The 22,859-nt window shown below is 36.5% G+C and overlaps 1 protein-coding gene and 1 long non-coding RNA gene across 6 annotated transcripts; one reads left to right on the top strand and one right to left on the bottom strand.

Moving 5' to 3' along the window:
• Positions 269-22,335, bottom strand: LOC109710605 (zinc finger protein VAR3, chloroplastic-like). 4 transcript variants are annotated; one of them, XM_020233340.1, is made up of 10 exons: positions 21,849-21,961; positions 6,902-6,986; positions 6,696-6,755; positions 6,543-6,607; positions 4,745-4,784; positions 3,270-3,387; positions 2,699-3,060; positions 1,862-1,978; positions 1,663-1,761; positions 269-907 (listed from the first exon to the last, which is right to left on the bottom strand). In XM_020233340.1, exons 2-10 carry the CDS (start codon positions 6,970-6,972, stop codon positions 619-621), a joined length of 1,221 nt encoding a protein of 406 aa, XP_020088929.1. In that variant the 5' UTR covers positions 6,973-6,986; positions 21,849-21,961; the 3' UTR covers positions 269-618. The 4 variants fall into 4 exon arrangements, with proteins under 4 accessions (XP_020088929.1, XP_020088924.1, XP_020088916.1 ...); XM_020233335.1 differs by lacking the exon at positions 21,849-21,961 and adding an exon at positions 7,104-7,870; XM_020233327.1 differs by lacking the exons at positions 4,745-4,784; positions 6,543-6,607; positions 6,696-6,755; positions 6,902-6,986 and having other exon boundaries at positions 1,862-1,937; positions 2,751-3,060; positions 21,849-22,335.
• LOC109710630 lies at positions 11,967-20,149 on the top strand. 2 transcript variants are annotated; one of them, XR_002216413.1, is made up of 6 exons: positions 11,967-12,100; positions 16,751-17,182; positions 17,533-18,468; positions 18,567-18,670; positions 18,817-18,876; positions 20,014-20,149. It is a non-coding gene; the product is annotated as an uncharacterized LOC109710630 (long non-coding RNA). The 2 variants fall into 2 exon arrangements; XR_002216412.1 differs by having other exon boundaries at positions 17,533-18,670.

The following is a 22,859-nucleotide window of genomic DNA, read 5'->3' as shown; positions in this document are numbered from 1 at the left end:
CTGACTCATCGAATCAGGCCAAAAGGCTAAATGCCCACATTCTGATCCTCGCCTCTGTTTTTCATCCGAACAATGTAATGGTTGCTCGAACACGAGATTAAAACATGATTGTTTAATGTGCGAGACAACAACAGAGGAGGAACTAGAATCAGATTGTATAATCTGTTAAAAGTAGATTCAGCTGGCAATTTTCATTATTACACACTGAGACATCATGTTTTGCACACTTTTTTTTACCGAAAGAGTACACAAAGCCAACAAACAGAGCTATCAAACTAAACACTTTTAGTTTCAGTTCAGTTCAAATTGACTACTATTCCACAAACCGCCCCAGTTTAACTCTCAATCTGTACATTTTTTACACCAAGTTCGTAAATAGCATAGAACAAAGGACGCATGATAATCTACTCAGAAGCTGTCCGAGCTGTGTATCACCTCACTAGTAGAAATATGCCAAAGCTCTTTTTACTACCATTGCATAAGGAATATGTGAGTCTCGCTGTTACTAGAAATACGTAAACAAACAAACAATAGACGGACAACTTACTGAATTTGTTAAAATTAAAATTGTCACAAATACAGCACCTTCGGCGGCATGAGTGATTGATAGGGCATTGCTCATGATGAATAATTCTGCCTTCTAGCAGAAGTCGATCTCCTCTCCGCCGGAGTAGCTCTTTTGCTCACCACAAACTTGCGCTCTCCTTCGAGAGGCAAGATATCATCCAAATCATCTTCCTCCTCTTCATCCTCGTCGTCTCCAAACTTGAAAGTGGTGTTATTTTTGGACTCTTTGGGCCTTCTCCATACATGGTCTTCAGTCTGATCTTGACTTCCCTCCTCTTCAGGGCGGTTGCAGTTGCACTTCAGGCAAACCTTGTTTCTCCTGAAGTTCAAATAATCACATCTGCACAAGCAAGCCACAAAAAGAGCTCCATAATTAGTTGGTTCATTCTCAAAAGTTTGGAAAAGAATGAGAAGATGAGTAGGCATTGTTTGGCATTGCTTTACGTTTTCTGTTGTTGCTTTGTCCCAGAAGTTTTTTGCACTAAAAAGTACTTACCAGTTATTTTTTATTCTTTCATACATTCTTTTTTGGTAAAAATGTATACAAACCGCCTCAACTACAGGTCATTTTGATATAGGGCCCCCAAGTCCTCAACTTCATATTTTTGATGGACGCCCCTTAGCTTCTATTTTTTAAAAAAAAAAATTCTTACATTTAATTATAATTGAAAACTTGTCTGTTAGCTATTAACCCATAATGCTTCCAGTTTCATTTACTAAAAAGTCGTTAAAGCCATTAGATTTAATGGAATCACTACTGAAATGATAGAACACCCAATTTAATTATCGAAAATAATTTAAATCAAAGAATTCGAAAGGTGAAGGTATCTCAATCTAAAAATAAAATAAAAGAGATGAAGGGCCATTTCAACCTATAGTTGAGGGGTCTCCATTCATTTTTACCTTCTTTTTTCTAAATGAATAATTAATGGAAAGCAAAAAAGCATGAATAAACAGCTTGCAGATAAACCGGCAAAGACGGATACACAAAGTCCATCAAACAATGTTGTTAACCTTAGCTTAACAGAAAAGAAAAACATATTATGTTAACAATGCCAAACGCCAACTAAAATAGTAAGAAGGCACAAGACGTACGAGGGGCATTCCCACTCCCCAGGGTTAAGTGGCCTTTTAGGTCGAGGTTCAAGGCAACGGAAACACTTCTTATTGCGAGCAAAATTCATGAACTGACATCTGCACAGACAAACATATGAATGAGCTTAATTCAACTTAAGAGCACTTACTGATGGAGTAAAGGTTGAAAAAAAAAGGGAGAAAGAAAAGAAAGTATTACTCAGGACAAGTCCAATCCCCCAACTTCATTTCAGCATTTCCAAAGTCTACTCTCTTTGGGCCATTCTCTTTGCATTCTAGGCAACGGAGATTTCGAGCAAAATTTAGGAAGTTGCAGCTTAGAAAAAAGAAAAATAAAAGAAATTATTAGATTTTTGAGATTACAACCACAACTGCAAATTCCTAGCAAAACTCAAGTACAAGCGCAGTAGGCTAATCTTAGCCTATCGACATACTGTTCTAACAGTGGTAGTTGTAACTCATACAAAGCCAAAACTTCATCAAATGAATGCACACAAAAGAAAATCAATGTCCAGAAAGTCTACTTACATGGTGGTGAAGGCAAAAGACTAAATCATGTCCACACAATCCTAAGAATCAAATCATCCATCAAACTGATCAATAAAAGCAATATCACCCCAAATAAGATGCCCCACAGGGACCTCATCTGGCTTACTTTAAGTAGATTTATTTAAAGCCAATGCAAACAAAGGCCTTGCTAAAACTCAGTCTAATTCTTTTGTTACCAAAAATTCACTCGTCTGTGACTAAATACCTTCACCCTCGTTACTTTCAGAAACTACAGGAATCCCGCATTCTTGTTACCATTAGGTTTCAAAGGCAGACATAAAGCATCTTCTTATGACTTCTTATGACTTCTTATGAATTTAGTACCTTAAAATGCCAGTGCTCCGATCACGAGGGGCATCAGGAGACAACCAAAATAAATATTCGATACAGCATTACTATTAATTCAGCAAATATAATCAGCAATAAGAAATCAGAAAAAGAGTCAATGCAGTTCAAAAAATAGGAAATAAAGAAAGGGAAAACTTACTTAGGACATAGCCAGTCCCCCCTCTTCATTTCAACAGCAGGTGATTGCTTACCCTTTCCAACTGATTGCTTCTCCTTTGCTACGACCTTCTGGAATGGTTCTTTCTGACTGGGAGATACCACTGCAGGTTTTGGAAGGGACGGATCAATCGCAGTGTCACTAAGTTTAATAAGCTCCGTCAGTAGCTTGCGTGCAGATTCCTGAACATTCGCTTTGACAGAATATTCTCCAGAGAGGCTAACAGGGTCTACCGCATAGCTTAACAATATACGCACAACATCAACAGTTCGAGCTCCTTCATTATCCTTTGCTATAACGTATGCTTTGTCACAAGACCCTCGTAGATTGCAAGCACTACATACCTGCAATTATATTAGTAAGAACAATTACGCATTCTTCAAGTAATGAAGGCTAGTACTTCCAACTTCAATTTTACTAGTCGTAACTTCAATACTTCTAGAAAAATTTTGATAATAAGGAAAAAATAAATCCCTCAAACTGATTTGGGACCATCTTTCTTAGAATTTAAATAGATATAAATATTAGATTTTAAGAGTAAAGTTAAACTTACATCAGCTTCATCAAGTTGCAGAAATGCTCGCAACCTTTTTGCTGAATTCACCACTTTACGGAAGAGATTAGGACATCCGCACTCAACAACAGCTTGAATGTCTTGTGTAGGGAGGGATCTGAATAGTGAGTCAATAGTAAAAAGGAAATGAAAACAATAGCCAGATTACCAATTAATGGAAATTCAAATAAAATAACACAAGCAAAACAAGGATGATATAACAGTTATCTAAGCATACTTTACAGCCGAATTTTGAAAAGCTTGCTGTACTTTGGATGGTTGATTATACATGGATATCAAACAGGTACTATGGCTGGATAAGTTCGACTGTCATGCCAAATACTAGGATGCTGCTAGATACTGCTATTACCATACTTCACGGTCAGCATAACAAAACAAGGTGGATCAAAAATTCGTTGCAGAGTCAACATCTGTGGATCTTGTTTGGCAAAATGCATAAAATTTGGTCTCTAGATGCTTCAAGTGATATAGATCATGTTTAACGGTGCCAATCGTCGATTTGGAGGCTCCATCATCGAAAACAAATAGGTGGCAACGAAGCTTGTTTGCTACTAATAGCATTCCAGCTCAACTCTCTCAGAGAGAGAGAGAGAGAGAGAGAGAGAGTAGGGCTACCATACTCTTATGAGTATAAACCTCTTCAGACTCATAAATTGACTTTAATGATGGAGCTTCCAAATTGATGATCCATACTGTTAAATATGATCAAGAGTATTTGAAACTTTAAAAAAATAAATTTTGTAATTTTTCAAAATTATATTAAAGTCCATCAAGCATGCATAAATGAATGGTCAAAATTGAATGACCTCTTAAAAAAAATGATCGAATTTTTCAATTTAAGATCAGAGTTATTGATCTTTATTTAGATAGTGAATAGAATTTTTTATCAAAAATTCAACCAATTCCGATTGTTTTACATCACTAAATTAACAAGTATCCAATACCGGCCGTTAAAAATTGTCAATTTTAAGATCCTTCGATCGTAAGGTAAATGATGTTAAAAATTATAAAATTTGATTTCTAGAAATTTTAAATGCTCTAAATCATGTTTAACGGTATGGATCGTCGATTTGAAAGCTCTATCATCAAAAACGACTCATAAGTACGAAAGCGCTTGTCATGCCCCGGGCCACAGCAGAAACCCACCGGGCGCGTGCACAGACCCGCCGTGTACATCAAACACCCCCGATGCACACAAGACGTCTACAACAATCATAGAGAAAGAAGTATGAATCGTTCCTAAACATGGTAATCAGAGCAAGATCATAAACCTACGAGATACAAAATTTCACTACTTATACATATCAAGATTACAATAATCTAATCAATAGGTACAACATAAATACTAGGAATCTCAAATAATGTACAATTATACATCCTTGAACTAAATCAAAAAAAGAATTCTACGGGTCCATTTATAGCAACAATCGAGGAGGCTCTAGCTAGTCGCTAACCTCTTGCCACGAACCCTAGCCTCTCCCGCCGCGGAAGGTTCTGAAACAAAAACAATCAACCAATAAGGGTGAGAACTATTAAATAATAGTTCCCAGTGGGTAAGCCGCCGAGAGTGGCGAAATACACCACTAGGTCAACCGAGACATGCTAATATACAATAAATATTGAGCATACAGTTAACAATAAATTGAACATTCAAGTTTTAGACATGCTTGTCCATCTTTAAACTAACATGTATACAAATCTCTATAGTTACATGCGCAAGTAATGTATATGCAATTTACATGCTTGTCCATCTTTAAACTATATGCGATAGTTAATTAAAAATGAAAGTCTTATACTGTCATTGCCATCAAATAGCTATTGTCATCATGGAGCTACATTTCTATACTGATCATCATGAGTAATAGGTTTGCTATCACCAAAGTTGTCATGCAAACAATGACCAACCACTACAAATGCATCAAGTAGTGTCACAAGCTAACAACTCACTAGTATGTCCATCTACTAAGTATACATCGACTAGTGTCACAAGCTATCAACTCGCTAGTATGTCCATCCTAATGTCAAGTTAAAGTAACTTTTACCCAATTAACGAGGGACTTACGCGAGGCAATGTCCCGGCTTGTGCCATGCCTAATGACCCCGTGGTAGTCAACATTCCCCTACTAGGAATGAGCCTCACCCACGACAATCCACTTCGTCGCCTAATCCCGCACAGGCGAGCATGTTGTCGCAAAGGCTAACTCCGGAGTGCCGGCTTGTAGGGAGCGACCCTCAAAAGCTTATGTGAATGAGCACAATGGCAAGCAATCGTGATCATACACGTCATGTCCAAGACAATCGACGTCAATCATCATGTCTAAAACATGAAATTCCAAACCTCGACTCAAGGTCGAATACTATGCATAAATGTCATATTTCATTGCCAATGAACTTAGTGGTATGCCTCTACCAATATATCATATATCATTCAAGACCCTAAAGGGGTTTACTAACATGCACCATTTCCACTAGCATTAAAAGAGCAATTCACAATTGTCGTGTTCAATGAACTATAAGGATATCGACGAACTCATGGTTCAAATCTTGCATACGGCTGCTACATAACCTCCACTACATGGAGTATAAAAGTAATCATGCAAGCAACTACTTTCCAATAAGTTAAGCAATCATATGCATATGTCGTTTATATAATCGTAAGTGTAGGGAAACTCTTTCATCATGTCTATAACATAGAATTTTCATCTATCGACCTAGGGGTCGGGTGCCACCTCATAAGATCAACTTTAGTTGTTCAACTAGATTGAATGCAACATGCTCAGGTCCATATCTTGTCATTAACATGCAATATGTCATGATCACCTTCATCTAAAGCAAGTATATTAATTGCCTTACGAGTGTGAATCCAATACTTATACTAACTATATAGTTTCTCATAGGATACTATTATTCATCTCTAACATGCATTCCTATATTTGCATAAGAGGAACTAGTCATCATACTACGATTACATCAAATGTTCTCTACTACATGGAGTATGCAAAATGTCCTCTACTAAACAGAGTATAACCATTTCACCTCTACTAAATAGAGTATAACTATTTCACCTCTACTAAATAGAGTATAACCATTTCACCTCTACTAAATAGAGTATAACCTTTTCACCACATAACATGTATGAATCATGTATTCAAAAATTCTATCATGGCATATCTAACATGAGAATGCATCCATTTAAGTCCTATAACAAGATAGGAGACATAGGAGAGTTCACCCATTTCGGTGAGGTCAAACCTACTGGATACCCATCAAACTTGTTCGTTTCTCCAAACGAAGTTGTCCACAAGTCTTCTAGCACCCTAAGAAAAATTCTCAAAGAGTTACAAGCTTCTAAAAAGCTAACCACGAAATTAACCAAAAATCAAGCATAAAATAGGTGAAAATTACCTTAGATCAAGTAGAACTTGTCCAAAGTCCAAATCGAAGCTAAGAAGCTTCAAATCCAACCTATAAGAGTGTTCTACACTCATCAATTCCAACCAAAAAGCTTTCAAAAGAAAAGCCCCAAAACAAACCCTAGTTTCTACAAAATTAGGTTTTCTACCAAATTTCTTGCAAGATTCATGAATAGAGAAAGCAAGAGTGATACACACCTCAAATTAAGCTCCAAACCAAGCCATGAAGTGCTAGGGTTGAAGTTCAATCCATAAACAAGCTCTTTCATACATCTCCAAGCTCCTATCCAAGGCCCCAAAGCAAGCATCCATGGAGGAGGAGAAAGAGGAAAAGAGATCAACACCCAAAAATCCAAGGATTTGGAGAAGAAAATCAAGAGAGAAAGGGAAAGAAACTCACCTCTTCTCTCACTCCATCCTCAACCAACCGAGGACAATGAGAGGTGAAGGGTTATTTAAACACAATGTACAATATCCACTTAGGCCCCTCAAAACCTAGCAATTACATCTAGCTTAAAAAACAGATTATGCAGTATTGAGTACCGATACGCGGGTTGGGGTACCGGTACCCAGCACTCAACCTCACAAAACCAGAACGTTGGAAGTTATGGTTTAACACTGCGTACCGGTACCAGCCCAATGCAGTACCGGTACTCACTGTCTAGTACCTCAAAACCCAAGAACGCATTTCAGCACTCTATAGGGTACCGGTACCAACATCCAGCACCGGTACTCAACACTAAAACCTGCACTTTGCAGATTTTGATGTCAAAAGCCCGTTCTCGCGCCTAATAAGCTCCAGAAACAGGCAGATACAACACAGACAACCCTCAAAACATCCAGAATAGTTTAAAATACTATCCTTACACTAGAATCTTGCAATTTGCCAAAGTTCAGTGTGCTACGGCGCTCGTACTCATAAGAGTATAATAACCGAAATCTATGGTAGTGTTTGGTTGGGGTATAAGAAGGGGAATAAACCCTTATTCCCCTCCTATACCTAAACAAAAAAAAAAAATGGTAGGAACTATTAGTTCCTACCTTAATGGGTTATCCTAATAGTTCCCACCCCTTGGTGGAACAAGCTTGTTCCCGAAACAAGCTTGGGGGGAGAGAGAGGGAGAGAGAGAGAGAAATAAGTTTAAATTTTAAATTTATTACAAAATTTATAATTTTTATTTCAAAATTAAAATTTATGATTTTTAAATTCCCATTCTCAATTTTTAGATTCTAAATTTTTCAAATTTAAAATTTGATATTTTATAATTTTTAAATTTAAATTTGATATTTTATATTTTTCAAATTTAAATTTGATCTTAAATTTAAAATTAACATTTTGAATTTTATATTTTAAATTTGAATTTTGAAATTTAAAAATTAAAATTTAAAATTTAAAAATTCAAATATGAAATTTAATTTTTCAAATTCAAATTTAATGAGAAAAGTAATATCAAATTTATTTATTTATACCTACCCACATCTTATCTATCCAAACGTTATATATATATATATATATATATACATAGGCTTCATTTTATACCAGATTTTGAGGGCTCAGATTTTTTTTTTTTAATATTTGAAGAGTAAAAGGAAAGTGGAGGCGAAAAATCCTAAGANATTTTGAAATTTAAAAATTAAAATTTAAAATTTAAAAATTCAAATATGAAATTTAATTTTTCAAATTCAAATTTAATGAGAAAAGTAATATCATCATTTTTTATTTATACCTACCCACATCTTATCTATCCAAACGTTATTTTTCTTATTACAAAAAACAACCCAATTTTCATCCAAATATTATTTTTTTTAATCCCAGGAACAACCCAATTTTCATCCAAACGTAAAATTGGTGTAATTCTCGCTTATACCTGAACTTGTACCTATTCCTGGAATAAGCAATTCTTATTTATACCCTGAGCAGAATTTGAGGGCTCAGATTTTTTTTATATTTTCGAAGAGTAAAAGGAAAGTGGAGGCGAAAAATCCTAAGATTAAATCCTAAAAAGAAAGGAAATATAATGTAGAAAGAGCTAAATTTTAATGATGATATAATAAAGAAAGTAAAACTAAAAGATCTAAGTTTTATACAAAAATAGATATGGAGTTTATACAAAAGAAACAAAAGATAAATGTAAGAGAAAAGAATATTAAAATAAAAAAGATCCACTTTTTTTTAGAAATTAAAAAGAGAAGAGAATGTAAAGATAATATAAGTAAAAAGAAAAAAAAAAAAAGATAATAAGAAAAATATATAAGGGTTGAGAAAAACACAATTTTAGAACTATCCCTACTTGGTACTCCTTTATATTAGACTATAATCTCAAGTATGTTCATAAATTTAAATATTTCTTATAATTCTTTATCTCATTATATTTTCCTTGATGCAGGTGCCCTAAATCTTGGCTACGGTTAGCTATACTAGAGACCGGAGGGGTGAATACCACTTAAGACAGATTGTTGGTGTACAAGACCCTCCTGGTATACAATTTTCAGAGTTTGGCTCATTAGTCTAATGCCATTTCTGTGGCATAACGGCTTATTAGAGCATATTCTTATGAAATCTGCCAAGCATATTTACTTTACAAATGCTTAAGATGAATATTCATCATGACAGGATTTCTAGCATAACCTAAATGGGTTCAAGATATAGGTTGATATATAGCAAAAAAAATATAATGGATACAAGAAAAATAAGAAATAAATTAAACAAAGAAAAGGACATATTATAGGAGATGCCATCGTGGTTGTCCTTAAAGATGCTCTGAAGAGTATAGAAGCCTTCTGAGTGGATGTATGAGCTGGAAGAATTTTGTAGTTTTGTAATAAAGCAGATTCTTTTTAATAGTAGATGCTCTCTTTAAAAAGAAATTATGTACGATGATTCTGTCTTGATTGTGATGTAGATGTCTCATATAACAAATTCTGAAGTAGATGCCTTGTTAGTGGATGTTTGTCTAAGATTTCGTTGTTTGTGGATATTTAGTTGTCTTGTCATTTGTCAATGCTTTTTCTAGAAAAGTGTCCATAAAAATACCTTTCTTTACCAAAGTGTTCATAGTCAAAAAGCAATATTCCCCTAATTTTTGCTGGTGAGTCACAAGGATTCACAGCGGGGGTTGACCTTAACTTTCGCCTGCGAATTTTTTCACATCGGGATTTTTTTTTTTGTGTCTATGGTGTCTAAATTGTGCATCATAATACTGTCGTCTGAGATACCTACTCCGGATCCATTGTTGGTTGTTGATCCAGTGTCTTGACTGGAAAAAATGGACTTTGATACATGCAAGGAAACTGTTGATTTACTAGAACTAGCTTGAGAGTCTTCTGTTATAATTCTAGGAGCTTCTACTTTTGCAATAGCTGTGCTAGTAATTTTTCAATATTGTCTTCTTTTCTCCTTTTCTTTAGTTTTATTTTACTTTTTCCTTTATTGTCCTTTGTAGTGGATAACTTGCTAAGCAGTGGTGATGTAGACTTTCGCTGGTCTTGTAATGCTGCTATGTTGTCTGGTAAAGAAAACAATTTCTTTTTCCCAAGACAATAATTTAGTTTTTCACCTTTGAGATAATTCTAAACAGCTTACAAAAAAACAAAAATGCTTAATAGATAATTTTTGGATTAGTTACCATAAAACACCAGGACATAAATAATCTGATAAAAATTATTTTATAACTTGTATAAATTTTTTAATAGAATATTTTCAAACAGTTAAAATAAATAATAAATTTTCTTTTTATGTTGTTTTTAGAGGTCATAAAACAAGAGTTTTTCATACATGGTTAGAAATAGTATAACAAACTAGAAACTATCCAGCTCCTCAATATAAGAGCTTTACCACTCTTTCAGGAGCCCTAGACATTGCTCATCATTTCTTTAGTCCAAACTTTTTTGTTTCTCCTTCTATTGGAAGTTCTCAAGAAACTCCAGCCTATACAATTGCTCATGACACCAATAAAGTTATTTTCTGTGATCATTGCGAGACTATGCAAAGAACATTATAAAAGTTAAATTACAGCAGTCAAGCTCTTTTGACAGAAAAACAAAAACTTCTTAATCAAATTAAAGTTTTGGAAACCCAATTAGCCAATCTTACAATACACAATAAATCGTTATTCCCTACTCCAATAACACCACAACAATTACCTCTACAACAATTACCTGTTTACCACCACCACAAAAACAATCTTCCACAACACCAATCATCCCTTCTGCTTATCCGCCATTATTACCATCTCAAAATACTTAGTACAGACAAAAACAAAAACAGCCTATCCAAGAGCCATATCAGCAAAACAATTACTGCAAGGACAATCATCAATAAATCAACAATCACAATCACTACCCATTATCAAGGAAGATCAGACACTGCAAGAATATGTGGACGCTATATTTTCAACAAACATCATAGCAACATTACAAGACCAGCGGAAGTCTACATCACTACTGCTTAACAAGGCATCCACCACAAAGGACAATAAAGGAAAAAGTAAAATAAAACTAAAGAAAAGGAGAAAAGAAGACAATATTGAAAAATTACTAACACAGCTATTGCAAACATTAGAAGCTCCTAGAATTATAACAGAAGACCCTCAAGCTAGTTTTAGTAAATCAACAGTTCCCTCGCATGTAACATCGTCCATTTTTTCTAGCACAATTTAGACACCATAGACTAAAACAAAAAAATAAAAAAATAAAAAAAATAAAAAAAAAATCCCGCTGTGAAAAAATTCACAGGCAAAAGTAGGGTCAACCCCCGCTGTGAATCCTTGTGACTTAGGCAAAAATTAGGAGAATATTACTTTTTGACTGCGAACACTTTGGTAAAAAAAAAAAAGCATTTCTATGAACACTTTTCTAGAAGAAGCATCTCTTCATGACAAATGACAAAGACAGCTCAACATCCACTAACAAAGAAATCTCAGACAAACATCCACTAACAAAGCATCTACTTCAGAATTAGCTACAAGAGGCATCTACACCACAATCAAGATAGAATCATTGTATAGAACTTCTTTTCAAAGAGAGCATCTACTATTAAAAAGAATCTGCTTTATTACAAAACTACAAAATTCTTTCCAGCTCATACATCTACTCAGAAGACTTCTACATTCTTCAGTGCATCTTCAAGGACAACCACGATGGCATCTTCTACAACCTTCTTTCAACACCCTTCCTCACCTGACTATCCACTATAAATAACAAGGTAGAGAACCTCGGAGAGCATTCCTCAAAAGCAAAAGAATTCTTAAGAGCAAAAGTTTATGGCCTTCTTTGTCTCTCCCCTTTTCCTGTAAATTTCTTCATTTCTTAATTGTGTACAAAATTTGAGTCTTGTAAACAAGTTCTTCCTCCTCCCTTCGGGCATTCCCGAAAGGGAAATCTTATATTGTCTATAATGTAAGTCCTTTTCTTTGTTTAATATATCTCTTATTGTTCTTGTATCCATTATATTTTCTTTGCTACATGTCAACCAATATCTTGAACCCATTTAGGTTATGCTAGAAACCTCGTCATGATGAATATTACATCTTAAGCATTTGTAAAGCATATACGCTTAGCAGATTTCATAAGTGTGTGCTCTGATAAGCCGTTATGCCACAAAAATGGCGCTAGGCTAATGAGCCAAACTCTGAAAATTGTATGCCAAAAAGGTCATATGCACCAACAATCTGTCTTAAGTAGTATTCATCCCTCTAGTCCCTAGTATAGCTAACCCTAGGTCCAAGGTTTAGGGCACCTGCATCAAGGAAAATATAATGAGATAAAAAATTTTAAGAAATATTTAAACTTATGAACAGACTTAAGATTATAGTCTAATATAAAGGAGTACCAAGTAGGGATAGTTCTAAAATTGTGTTTTTTTCAACCCTTAAATATTTTTTTTATTATCTCCTTTCCTTTTCCTTTTACTTATATTACCCTTAAATTCTCTTCTCTTTTTAATTTCTAAAAAGAAAAAGTGGATCTTTTTTATTTTAATATCCTTTTCTCTTACATTTATCCTTTCTTACTTTTGTATAAACTCCATATCTATTTTTGTATAAACTCCATATCTAGTTTTACTTTCTTTATTATATCATCTTTTAAATTTAGCTCTTTCTACATTAGATTTCCNTATAGTAACTCTACTATATATATATATATATATATATATATATATATATATATATATATATATATATATATATATATATATATATATATATATAACAATAACTAGAGTAGAGAAGTCCATCCACCAGCAAATTCGTCACACACAACTTTAGGAAAGACAACAAGAAGTCAAAAAAGACGGCACTGGGATTGTAACAAAATAAGGCCTAAAAGGTCCAGAAAGCTAAAGACGGAGAGAATAAGCAAGTTGTGTGTTTTGCCAGAGTAAAATATAAATTTCTGCAGCCATTTCAAATACAAGAAAATTGGGTATAAAAAGGAACAAAAAATCAATAACTCAATCTAGCATTGACTTGGCAACAGCAACAAAAGCAGCCGCTAGTAGAGCTTCAGCTGGTGCAAAGAAAGATACATGAACATGGATAGAAAGTATTCTTCAGTATCTAGCATATGCCACCCTCAAAATCCAACTATGGGAATGTTGATCTTCGCACTGCAGAAGCTAAGACATAGTTTCAGAGCCTTTTGAGAGAGAACCAGGACCTTCAATGTAGTGGAAGAGTTGGAACAAGATGATGGAGGTCGGAAAAGCAGGGTTTAGAGGCTTTATGAGATCTCAATACAAGAGAAAAATAGAAGTAATGAGCAGAGGGAGATAATGGAACAAGAAGCAAAGCACTAAAATAATTTTATCTATATCCAATTGATTTACAGAACATGAGGACCAGGGCCCTTTAGCCAAAAATGGAATCCAAATTAGAAGAGACCAATATTTTACATATCTTAGCGCTATCTCGTAGGCAACTTAATATCTTCTAGATCAATCCTCGATATGCTAAAAACTAGATAGGAAACTAAATCTTGTAGCTGATCCCTATTGGAGCAGTCAATGGGTGCTTTCAATACAATAGTCAATGGGTGCTTTCAGTACAATAAGTGGAACAATCAATGGCCATGCTTAGTGGTAGATTAGCCAATCGTCAATCAACTGGACTGTTCCTTCTTAAACTTTCAGCTTGGAACCTAAAAGATCAATCAAACATAGGGCAAGTGCAGTCAGCTGTTTTTGCAAACAGAACCAGCGATCTAGTCTTCTTCTTCCTACTCCTTTTGAAACTCCGATAGTCCTCCTTTACATCTAAACTATCAAAACAAACAATATGTACTCCCTACTATGCATTAATGACTTTAAATAGTCCAATTACAAAATTGCCACGAATTATCAACTGCATGATTCGACCTCTATGATGCTTTACATCATTAATAACCTTTCCTACCTAGTGAGTCTATCAGGCCGAGTAGGGTCCAGATACTACTAAATCTGAGAAACCGGTAATTCTACAGAGCATAGAAACAAACCATACCAATCTATGTATAATAAGGGATTAGGTATAGCTATGGTCCAAAGCTATCGAGCCCACACCTACATGGTTAGATCCAAGTAAAACAACAGGTCTACTGGATAAGAGCAGATTTCTAAAGTAATCAACATGATTTGACGATAAAACTAGTTTAAAACATAATAAAGCCTATTGAATATTCATATCAAACTAAAAGGATTCAAATAAAAGAAGCAAGCACACGAGCCCACCCAAACAGCCTCCAATATAAGACAATAGGTGGAACTCAGATTAGTATATTTTTATCCGACTCTTTTACGAAAAACCTTTAAAGTCAGTAGCTCATAATTCTCTGTCCTCCGTATCATTTACCTATTGATGACTCGACAAAAATGAGTGGTAAGGATAAAAAGCAACCCTGATTTTCTGGTGTAAATCAAAGAGGAAACTTTTGTTCACTCTACTCCTATAGATGATTCAGATATTTGCAACCGAAAGGCTCTGTAACAAATCCTATAAAAAGTTAAACTACATATGCTATCCAAGAAAAGGAGAACAAAGTTTGAGTAAAAGCAACAGACTTTGTCCAGAGAATCAAACGGTCTAACGTAAACAATCAAATGGTCTAAACGGAAACAGCCAAGGGGCAAGGAAACTGATGACCACTAAAATGTCACAAAACTTGATGTATAGAAATAACAAAAGGAAAAGCCAACAAGGCTACATAGACCATGAGAAAGAATTGGTCCTTTTGGAGCGAAACTACCCACACTCCATAATACATTGTTTGATACCAAATCAAGATAAGAGTTCAAATGATTTGCAATTCACCAAACTCAAATGAATTGGATTTAAGCATTTTGTTCGGATGACAGAATTAATGAGATTGGATTGAATTTCATTGTTCACTTCTCCCTTTTACCTTTAGTCACACGGCTCGTAAAGGTTTGTCTTATGCCTGGGAAACACAAATTGAGATAAATCTGATTTTAAGTCATTAGATTTGCTTATAATTGGGTGTCATTTAGTTAACTCTATTTTGCTAGGAATGTGACGGGGTAATGCACGAATTACTACACTTTGCTTAATCTGAATCGGAATCCACCTGGAAATATGACATTATCATAATAATAGGATTCCCTAGAAAAAGGTAGTAGTCTCATCAACTCCAGGGTCCTAGCATTCTTATTTTTCTAAAATTACCCTGTTTGGTTATTTGGATTATTTTTGTTGATAAAAAAAACAAATGACCCTTTTGAATTCTAATAACCCTCTTTCATTCCTCATTCTCATCCAAAATCGCAAATATGCTAGGGCATCCTCTTAGACTCCCTACAATCATCCCCTTGTGGTGCTCTCTCTCTCTCTCTCTCCCCCTCCAGGCTAAGCATCCTCTTAGACTCCCTACGATCATTCCCTTGTGGTGCATGCTCTCTCTCTCTCTCTCTCTAGCTTGATCTCACGCTCAATCACGTGTATGTTTGCTCACACCCCTGACCCCCATGGCTTGTTGTCACCATGGTAGGTAATTTGACCACCATGGCCTACTACCAGCCGCACCTCTCTCTCTCTCTCTCTCTCTCATTCATGGGTAACATAAAGCAAAAGTGCAAAACTAAGTGCATTAGTTAATGAGGGTTTAAGATTTCGCTAATTGTTCATCCACTTCAAACGCAAAATTATACATAATATCTAGGGTTTGTACTTTGGAGTAATGTTTTTGCTTTTTTTCATGTTCTATAGATAAATGATATTGTTTGTGAGTTTGCACTATTTAGGTTTTATCCTCGTTCATATCTTGTGAAGAAGTACATTTTTTTTTTTGGGGGGGGGGTTTAAAAATCCATGAAAACCCCCTCAACTATAGGCTATTTAACATGGTCCCCTCAAATTTTTTTGATTAAGATCCCTTTAATTTATTTATTTTGAGAATTGAGTAATTTTAGTCAAATAATGTGCATTTTTTTATCAAATTCATTAGTGATTTTATCACATTTAATAAATTTAATCACTGTTTAACAAATAAAGTTGGATCAATTAATGGTTAGTGATAAAGATTAAATTAACTAAAATTTTTAATTTAATTTAGTACAATAACTCAAATTAAAATAATTAAAAGTTGAGGGGTCCCAGTCGAAAGAAAATAGTTAAGAGGTCCATTTCAACGTGGGTATAGTTGACGGGTCTCCACACTTTTTTACCTTTTAGTTTTTTCTCAAAGTCTTCTATTCTTTCTTTGGTCTGTGAAAAAGTGAAAGTATGATGGAAATCCTATTACTTCACTAGATATTACAAGGAATTGATTTGAGTTGGATTTGTTCTTTTTTTCTTTTTGTTAAATGTCTGAGGATGCAAAATTTGAGATTTTATTATTTTCTTTGCATAGTTTTGTTGCAAATTGATTTGAGTTTTACAAATTATTGTTGCTAAGTGCTTAAAGAAAATAATGCTAAATACACCTGAACTTTTGCGGTTTTGCCCTATTGTACTTAGCCACTCGAACTTCAGAAAGTTGAAAATACTATATAAGCCTTTAATTTGTTTCAATTAACTAACCGGCCTAATTTTTATTAAATTCTATAATAATCTGCAGGTCATGTCAACCATCTTCACCAACACCTACTTTCTCATCATCTTCAGAAGGTAGTCTAGCCCAAAAGACAAGATACAAAGAGAACTCGTAGACCAGCGAACAACATCTTGGTTGCCTTCGTATGGGTTGTAAAGATTCCATACAAGACAAAAGTTAGAAAGATTCTATGGAGGACAAGCCAGCAATAAGGAATAACTAAGTTCATTCGGAATGAAGCAAGCACATCAAGCAAAAGGAAAGGAAATTCAATCGGTACACATCAGATCATGGACCAAGTCGCTGACATTTTCACAACGACCCCCGATTCAAAGTTATTTCACAGACTAAAGACCTTATTTGGAATGGTTAATGGCACGAAATTTCGTCTAAGGGGGATTGTCGGAATTAGTAAACCAAATCATAGTTAGTTAATTCGGATTCGGCAAAAATTCGGTACGGGTATAATTCGGATAAAATTCGTCTTCTAATTATTAAATTCGTTGAAAAATACGGCTAAAAAACGGATTCGGTTATTATTCGGATACGTGATTTATACGGGTATTATACGTTTATCAATTAAAAATTCGGAATCAAAAATTCGGCTATATAATAAATATATAATAATTAATATACTNACTTTGTGGCCTCGTGGACCGCATGAGAGGGAGGTCCATGGTGGACCTCCCTCTCATCCGGTCCACAAGGCTGTCACAGCCTCGTGGACCACGAAATCCTTTTCCCTGCAAAGCTGCGCGCAACGCCGCGATTTATTCACTGTTGACATTTTTTTTTTCCGCGGACAGCACGCGGCGTAGCAGACGGCGTCGGGCAAGATGGAACTATGGGAACTGTAGCCGCGGCCCTCTTTCTCCCGGCGCCGGCCAGGGCAGCGGCGGAGGAGGAGGACGACGAGCGTCGCCGACTCGCGGGCCTTTTTTTTGGGCGAAAACGGACGGCGTCGGGGGAGGTGGAAACCGTAGCCGCGCCCTCCTGCTCCCGACGCCGGCCAGGGCGGCGGCGGAGGAGGACGACGACGATGCTCGTCGTCGCCGACTCGCGAGCCGATTTTTTGGGCGAATTATTTGCGAATAGCGAATAATTCGCGGATAATTTTTTTTGGAGAAAAAAATGCGTTTTTTTTCGCACTTTTGGGAAAAATACGTTTCATGCCGTTTAATTCGGCTAATCAAAAATTCGCGAATAATTCGCGTATTATACGCGAATTTACTAACTATGAACCAAATTAAGCTTACCTTGTTATTAGTGATGGTGTAACACACTAGACCTTTGCAAATTGCGAGGTTCGAGTGTTTGATCTGTGTTCCAAGTTTTTCCAGGTATTCTGGAGGGTCATTGACAGTGTTCCGACCTATAGCTCGCATTCCGAGAATCGAGGTTTAAAATTTAACACCAAAGTCTCTAAAGTGAAGATTGTTGGCTGCTCTCAGATTGGACTCTGCAGAGCAGAGTACCGATACAGCATCGGGCCTGTACCGGAACCAGACCTGGTACCGGTACAACATCGGACTTGTACCGGTACCCAGTGTGTTTTTCTGCGAACCCAAGGCTCGGGTTTGCGCAGACTGCTATTTGGTACCAGTACTCTTTCCCGTATACCGGTACGCAGTGCAGACTGCATACTGCTTGGTTTTTAGGGGTGTTTTTGATATTGTAGCAACCTTATAAGACCCCCCACACCCCTCCGGTGTTCCCTGAGCTTGGAACCAGTGGAGAAGCAGGTAAGGGAGCTCTCCCCTTCCCCTTTTTCATTTTCTTTCATTTTTGTTGGAATTTTGAGGTTTAATCCTCTCTTTTTGCCCCTTTTTGCTTCTTGGAGCTATTTCCACCAAGAGAAAAGCATTGGAGCAAGGTTTGGGACTTGTTGGAGGGAGGATCTTCAACCCTAGCCCACTTTCTTGCTTGGTTTGAAGCTTTGGACAGGTTAGTACCTTAAATCTACCCTTTGATTCATGTTTTGGTGGATTTTTGAGGTTGAAACCCTAGAATGTAAAATTTAGGGTTTATTTTGGAAATTTTTGATTTGTAGCTTCTAGAACCTAATTGATTGATTTAGAACCTTTGTTTAGGTTGGATTTGAAGGAATTTTACTCTCATTTGGAGATTGAGAGAGATTTTCACCATACAAGGTGAGTTTTTGCCATTTTCTTGGGTTGATTAATGTTTAATCTTAGGGTTGTTCGTTTGTTGCGTTTAACTCTCTTAATATTACCTTTAAGGAGCTAGGAGAGTAGTGGACACCTTCGTCGGCGCAAGCGAAGGGTTACGAGGAGTCTTGGTGGGTTTGACCTCATCAAAATGAGAAAAACTCCACCTATGTCAATTTTTAATTGTCGTAAAATAGAAATGCATGCATATTCATGCTAGATAGAGCCTACGAGAATTTTAAAATGCTTAATATACATGTGTTATATTTTATGAAAACTACCTCTATATAGTAGAGAGAGATATATGCATTGTTAGCATGCATGAGAATAGCATTCTATTATATGGTTTGGGAATCCTGTTTCTTGTAAAGAAAATGACTTATATGATATGCTCTTGGACTTAGAACTCATATTTGGCATAGTGGATAAGAATGTCATAAAGTGGCATGGAACATAGTAAATGTGAAACCTTTATTTGATGACATAGTGATAGGCCATTGGGTCACTAGTTTTTGTACCATATTTTAGACATGATGACATTGGACTTGAGACAGAAATTTACGCTTGCTTGCCATTGTGCTCATTCGCACATGCTTGTGAGGGTCGCTCCCCACAAGCCGGCACTCCCGAGATAGCCATTGCGACATAAGCTCGGCCGTGCAGGATTGAGCGCCGAAATAGAATGTCGTGGAGGAGGCTCATTCCTAAGGTGGAGATGTTAACTATCACGAGGCCATTAGGCACGACGCAAGCCGGACTACCCACGGGTAAATCCTACATGACTGGAATATTATTGAACTAAAATGCAAAGTAGACATTAGACAAATTAGTAAACAATGACATTTCACTAGTTACATTGTGGACATCATGATGCTTATACTTATGCGTATTCATGTTAGAATAGCATTTATACTTACGTAACTTCATGCTAAGTAGAGGTATAGTAGTATAGCAAGTTTAATCATGTTTATCATACATGTTATACATTCTAGTTAAAAGTTGAACTTACTACTTTTACCTTTTAGCCTAGTGGTGCATTTTCGCTGAGGTCAGCAATTGCCCACTGGGAACTATTGTTTAATAGTTCTCACGCCCCCTGTTTTGTTGTTTTTCTTACAGAGCCTTCCACTCCGGGAGAGGCTCGGGATCGCGGAAAAAGAATCGCCTCGAGCTAGTTAGCGAGGGATTTTACGATAGGTGGTTCACCTCTTTTTGTTTTTATTTGGAGAGGAGAGTTTTTGTATCCATGTATAGAGACCACCATTTTTGGATATTATAGCACTTGTATTTGGGGTTTTGTTGTTGTACTACTTTATATTTATGTTAGTGGATTAGTCCCTTTATTTACCGTATTATTCTAGAATCTAGTTGTTGTATGCTCTAATACTCCTAGATGCCTATTTATTATTGTTTTATTTCTCGTTTTGTTGTAGACGCCTTATATGTTGTAGGCATATGGCGGGTTTGGACGCGCACCAAGCGGGCTTCCGCTAGGTCCCGGGGCGTGACAGATGGTTTTGGTTTTTTTCCATGTAATTGTCACATAGAATTTTATACATGCATGTAACAGGAGTGAATATGCACATAAACAAGAAAAATGGCTAGTACAATGCATATAGGAAAGATGATGGGTTGTAAAAACATATACATAAGAGAGTTTCTTGAACCATTTTGAGTCGAGAGGGTTGAGAAGAAAATTGTAATGAAGTAAAAAAGTTATCCTTTTGCCATTCTACCCTTTTCCTCATTGTGAGGGGAAAAAAAAAGAAAAGAAATACTCCTCTCCTCTCCTCCATCTACTTATAACTATATCAAAAAAAACAAGATTTCAAGATTTCTTGAAGATTTTATTTTACTACTGATTAAAAAGATGACTGTAGTATACCTTCTCAATATTCCTATTATGTCTATTACCTTGGTGATAGTGGTCTTTAATTTGATGGGTCTTTCATACATATGGATAGGAATTGACTAATATCTTCACTTCTGTGATAACTCTCGCTTTCCGGAACCAAACATGCACCTCTGGATGCATGCAACTCAGAAAACTTCTTTTTTTAAATCAAAATAACTCTAAATCATAAAAAATCAATTCAACCACAACCAATGAATTCTTATTTGCAATACCATCCCTATCAGTAATTTGGAGAATGCAAGTCAATCATGATCTTCAATAAATATTAGTAAAAATGTATAGAACGTACCCAAACTATAGACCATTTTGACTCGATTACCCAACCTTTTAAAATTTTGATTTTAATACCCATCATTTCAATTTGTTTAAGTCATTTGAAAGCTCTTCCAATACAAAATTTAAGCTTACTGCCGACTTCAATAAATTTATAATTGTACGAATTGCATAAAAAAATGCTAATTAAGCCTGTAAAAATAAACAATACATTCAATTTTAAAGTTAAAATGCCCTTACATAATTCAATCAAATAAATTAAAAGGTTACGTCACAATATCAAAATTTTTAAAAGTTAATTAAAATGGATCATAGTTGAAGTAACCAAATGCAAAAAGAAACCCAAAGATACTGATAAAAGAGAGGTACATGCGTACAGGAACCCCCTCAACTAATCCATATCACAATCGACCCTAAGCTATTTTTCTTTCCATTATACGCCCTCAAGTTTTGATCTTTCAATTTAAGTTGCACTATCCAACTATATTAAAGATTTTGTTAAACCTAACAGTTATTCTATAAATTTCACTGTTCTAACACTTTTTCAGCAGATGGGCCTCCAAATTTCGTTGACTAATAATGCCTTGCAACTAACAGAGCCATTAATTCTAATTGCGATTCAGCTTCAAAACGTAATTGAAATCAAACCAATTAAAAGTTGAAGGGTCTATTAGGATGGCACATGGTCGATAGTTCTCCATAGACTTGAACCTAGAAGAGAAGAAGAAGAAGAAGAAGAAGAAGAAGAAGAGGGGAAGGTACGAACCCGAGAATATCGAAGCGCTCGCGGCCGAACTTGAGGCAAGCGTGCTTCACCCGATTCACGTCCAAGGCCGCTGCGGCCGAAGCGTCCGTAGCGGTGGCGGCGGCGGCGGCGCCGTCGCGGTCGCCGTCGCCGTCGGCCGCAGAGCGCTCGAAGTAGCCCTTGCTACTCAGCTTCTCGAGGAAGCCTTCCCACTCCGGCCACGGGTGTGCCGCCACCGCCACCGCGGCCGGCGAGGCATCGGTGGCGCTGCCGGTGGCGGCGGCGGTGGTGGTGGAGAATCGGAGGGCGGGAGTTAGGGTTTTAGAGAGGGGTCGGAGGGTGGAGAGAGGGAGGAGGCGAGAGGAGGAGCGGAAAAATGCAACACTGAGGTGTAGAAGCTTGGAGGAAGCCATGGAGGAGGAGGAGGAGGAGGAGGAGGAGCAAGAGGAAATCTAACAAATAGCCATGCGAAGGAAGGAGCTGCGACGGGCGGAGGTGATAAGGGTTCTAGCGGTTTTTTATCTAGGGTTTTAGGATTTTCGTAAAAGTATTATTATTTCATTTAGCCACCGTTTGGTTGGGGGTTAAGGGGTGGAATAACCCCTTAACCCCCAATTTATACCCAAACACCACTCTTTTGGGGTGGGGTTAGTAAACCCCACCCCAAACCGGGTTAGTGGGGTTAGTACAAACCGGGTTAGTGGGGTTTACTAACCCCACTCCCCCTCCCAACTTTAACCCCGCACGCATCCCGAGCCCTCACATTTTTCTTCTTTATCAATCATTAACCCCACTCCCCCTCCCAACTTTAACCCCGCATGCATCCCGAGCTCTAACCTTTTTCTTCTTTATCAATCATTATCTTCTTATCCCACCTACTCCAACCAAACACTTTTTTTCACTATCCTAGACTAACTCCAACCTCCAACCAAACACAAAAAAATTTTAACACCATTTTAACCCTGAACTTAACCCTATTCCTGGAATAGCTACTGTTTCTTAACCCGAACCAAACGGGGGCTTAAGAATTGT

The sequence above is a fragment of the Ananas comosus genome, linkage group 1 (genome assembly GCF_001540865.1).
Source record: "Ananas comosus cultivar F153 linkage group 1, ASM154086v1, whole genome shotgun sequence".
Classification (NCBI taxonomy): Eukaryota; Viridiplantae; Streptophyta; class Magnoliopsida; order Poales; family Bromeliaceae; genus Ananas; species Ananas comosus.
The sequence above is the reverse complement of the archived record's forward strand: the minus strand, read 5'-3'. Positions and strand labels throughout refer to the sequence as shown.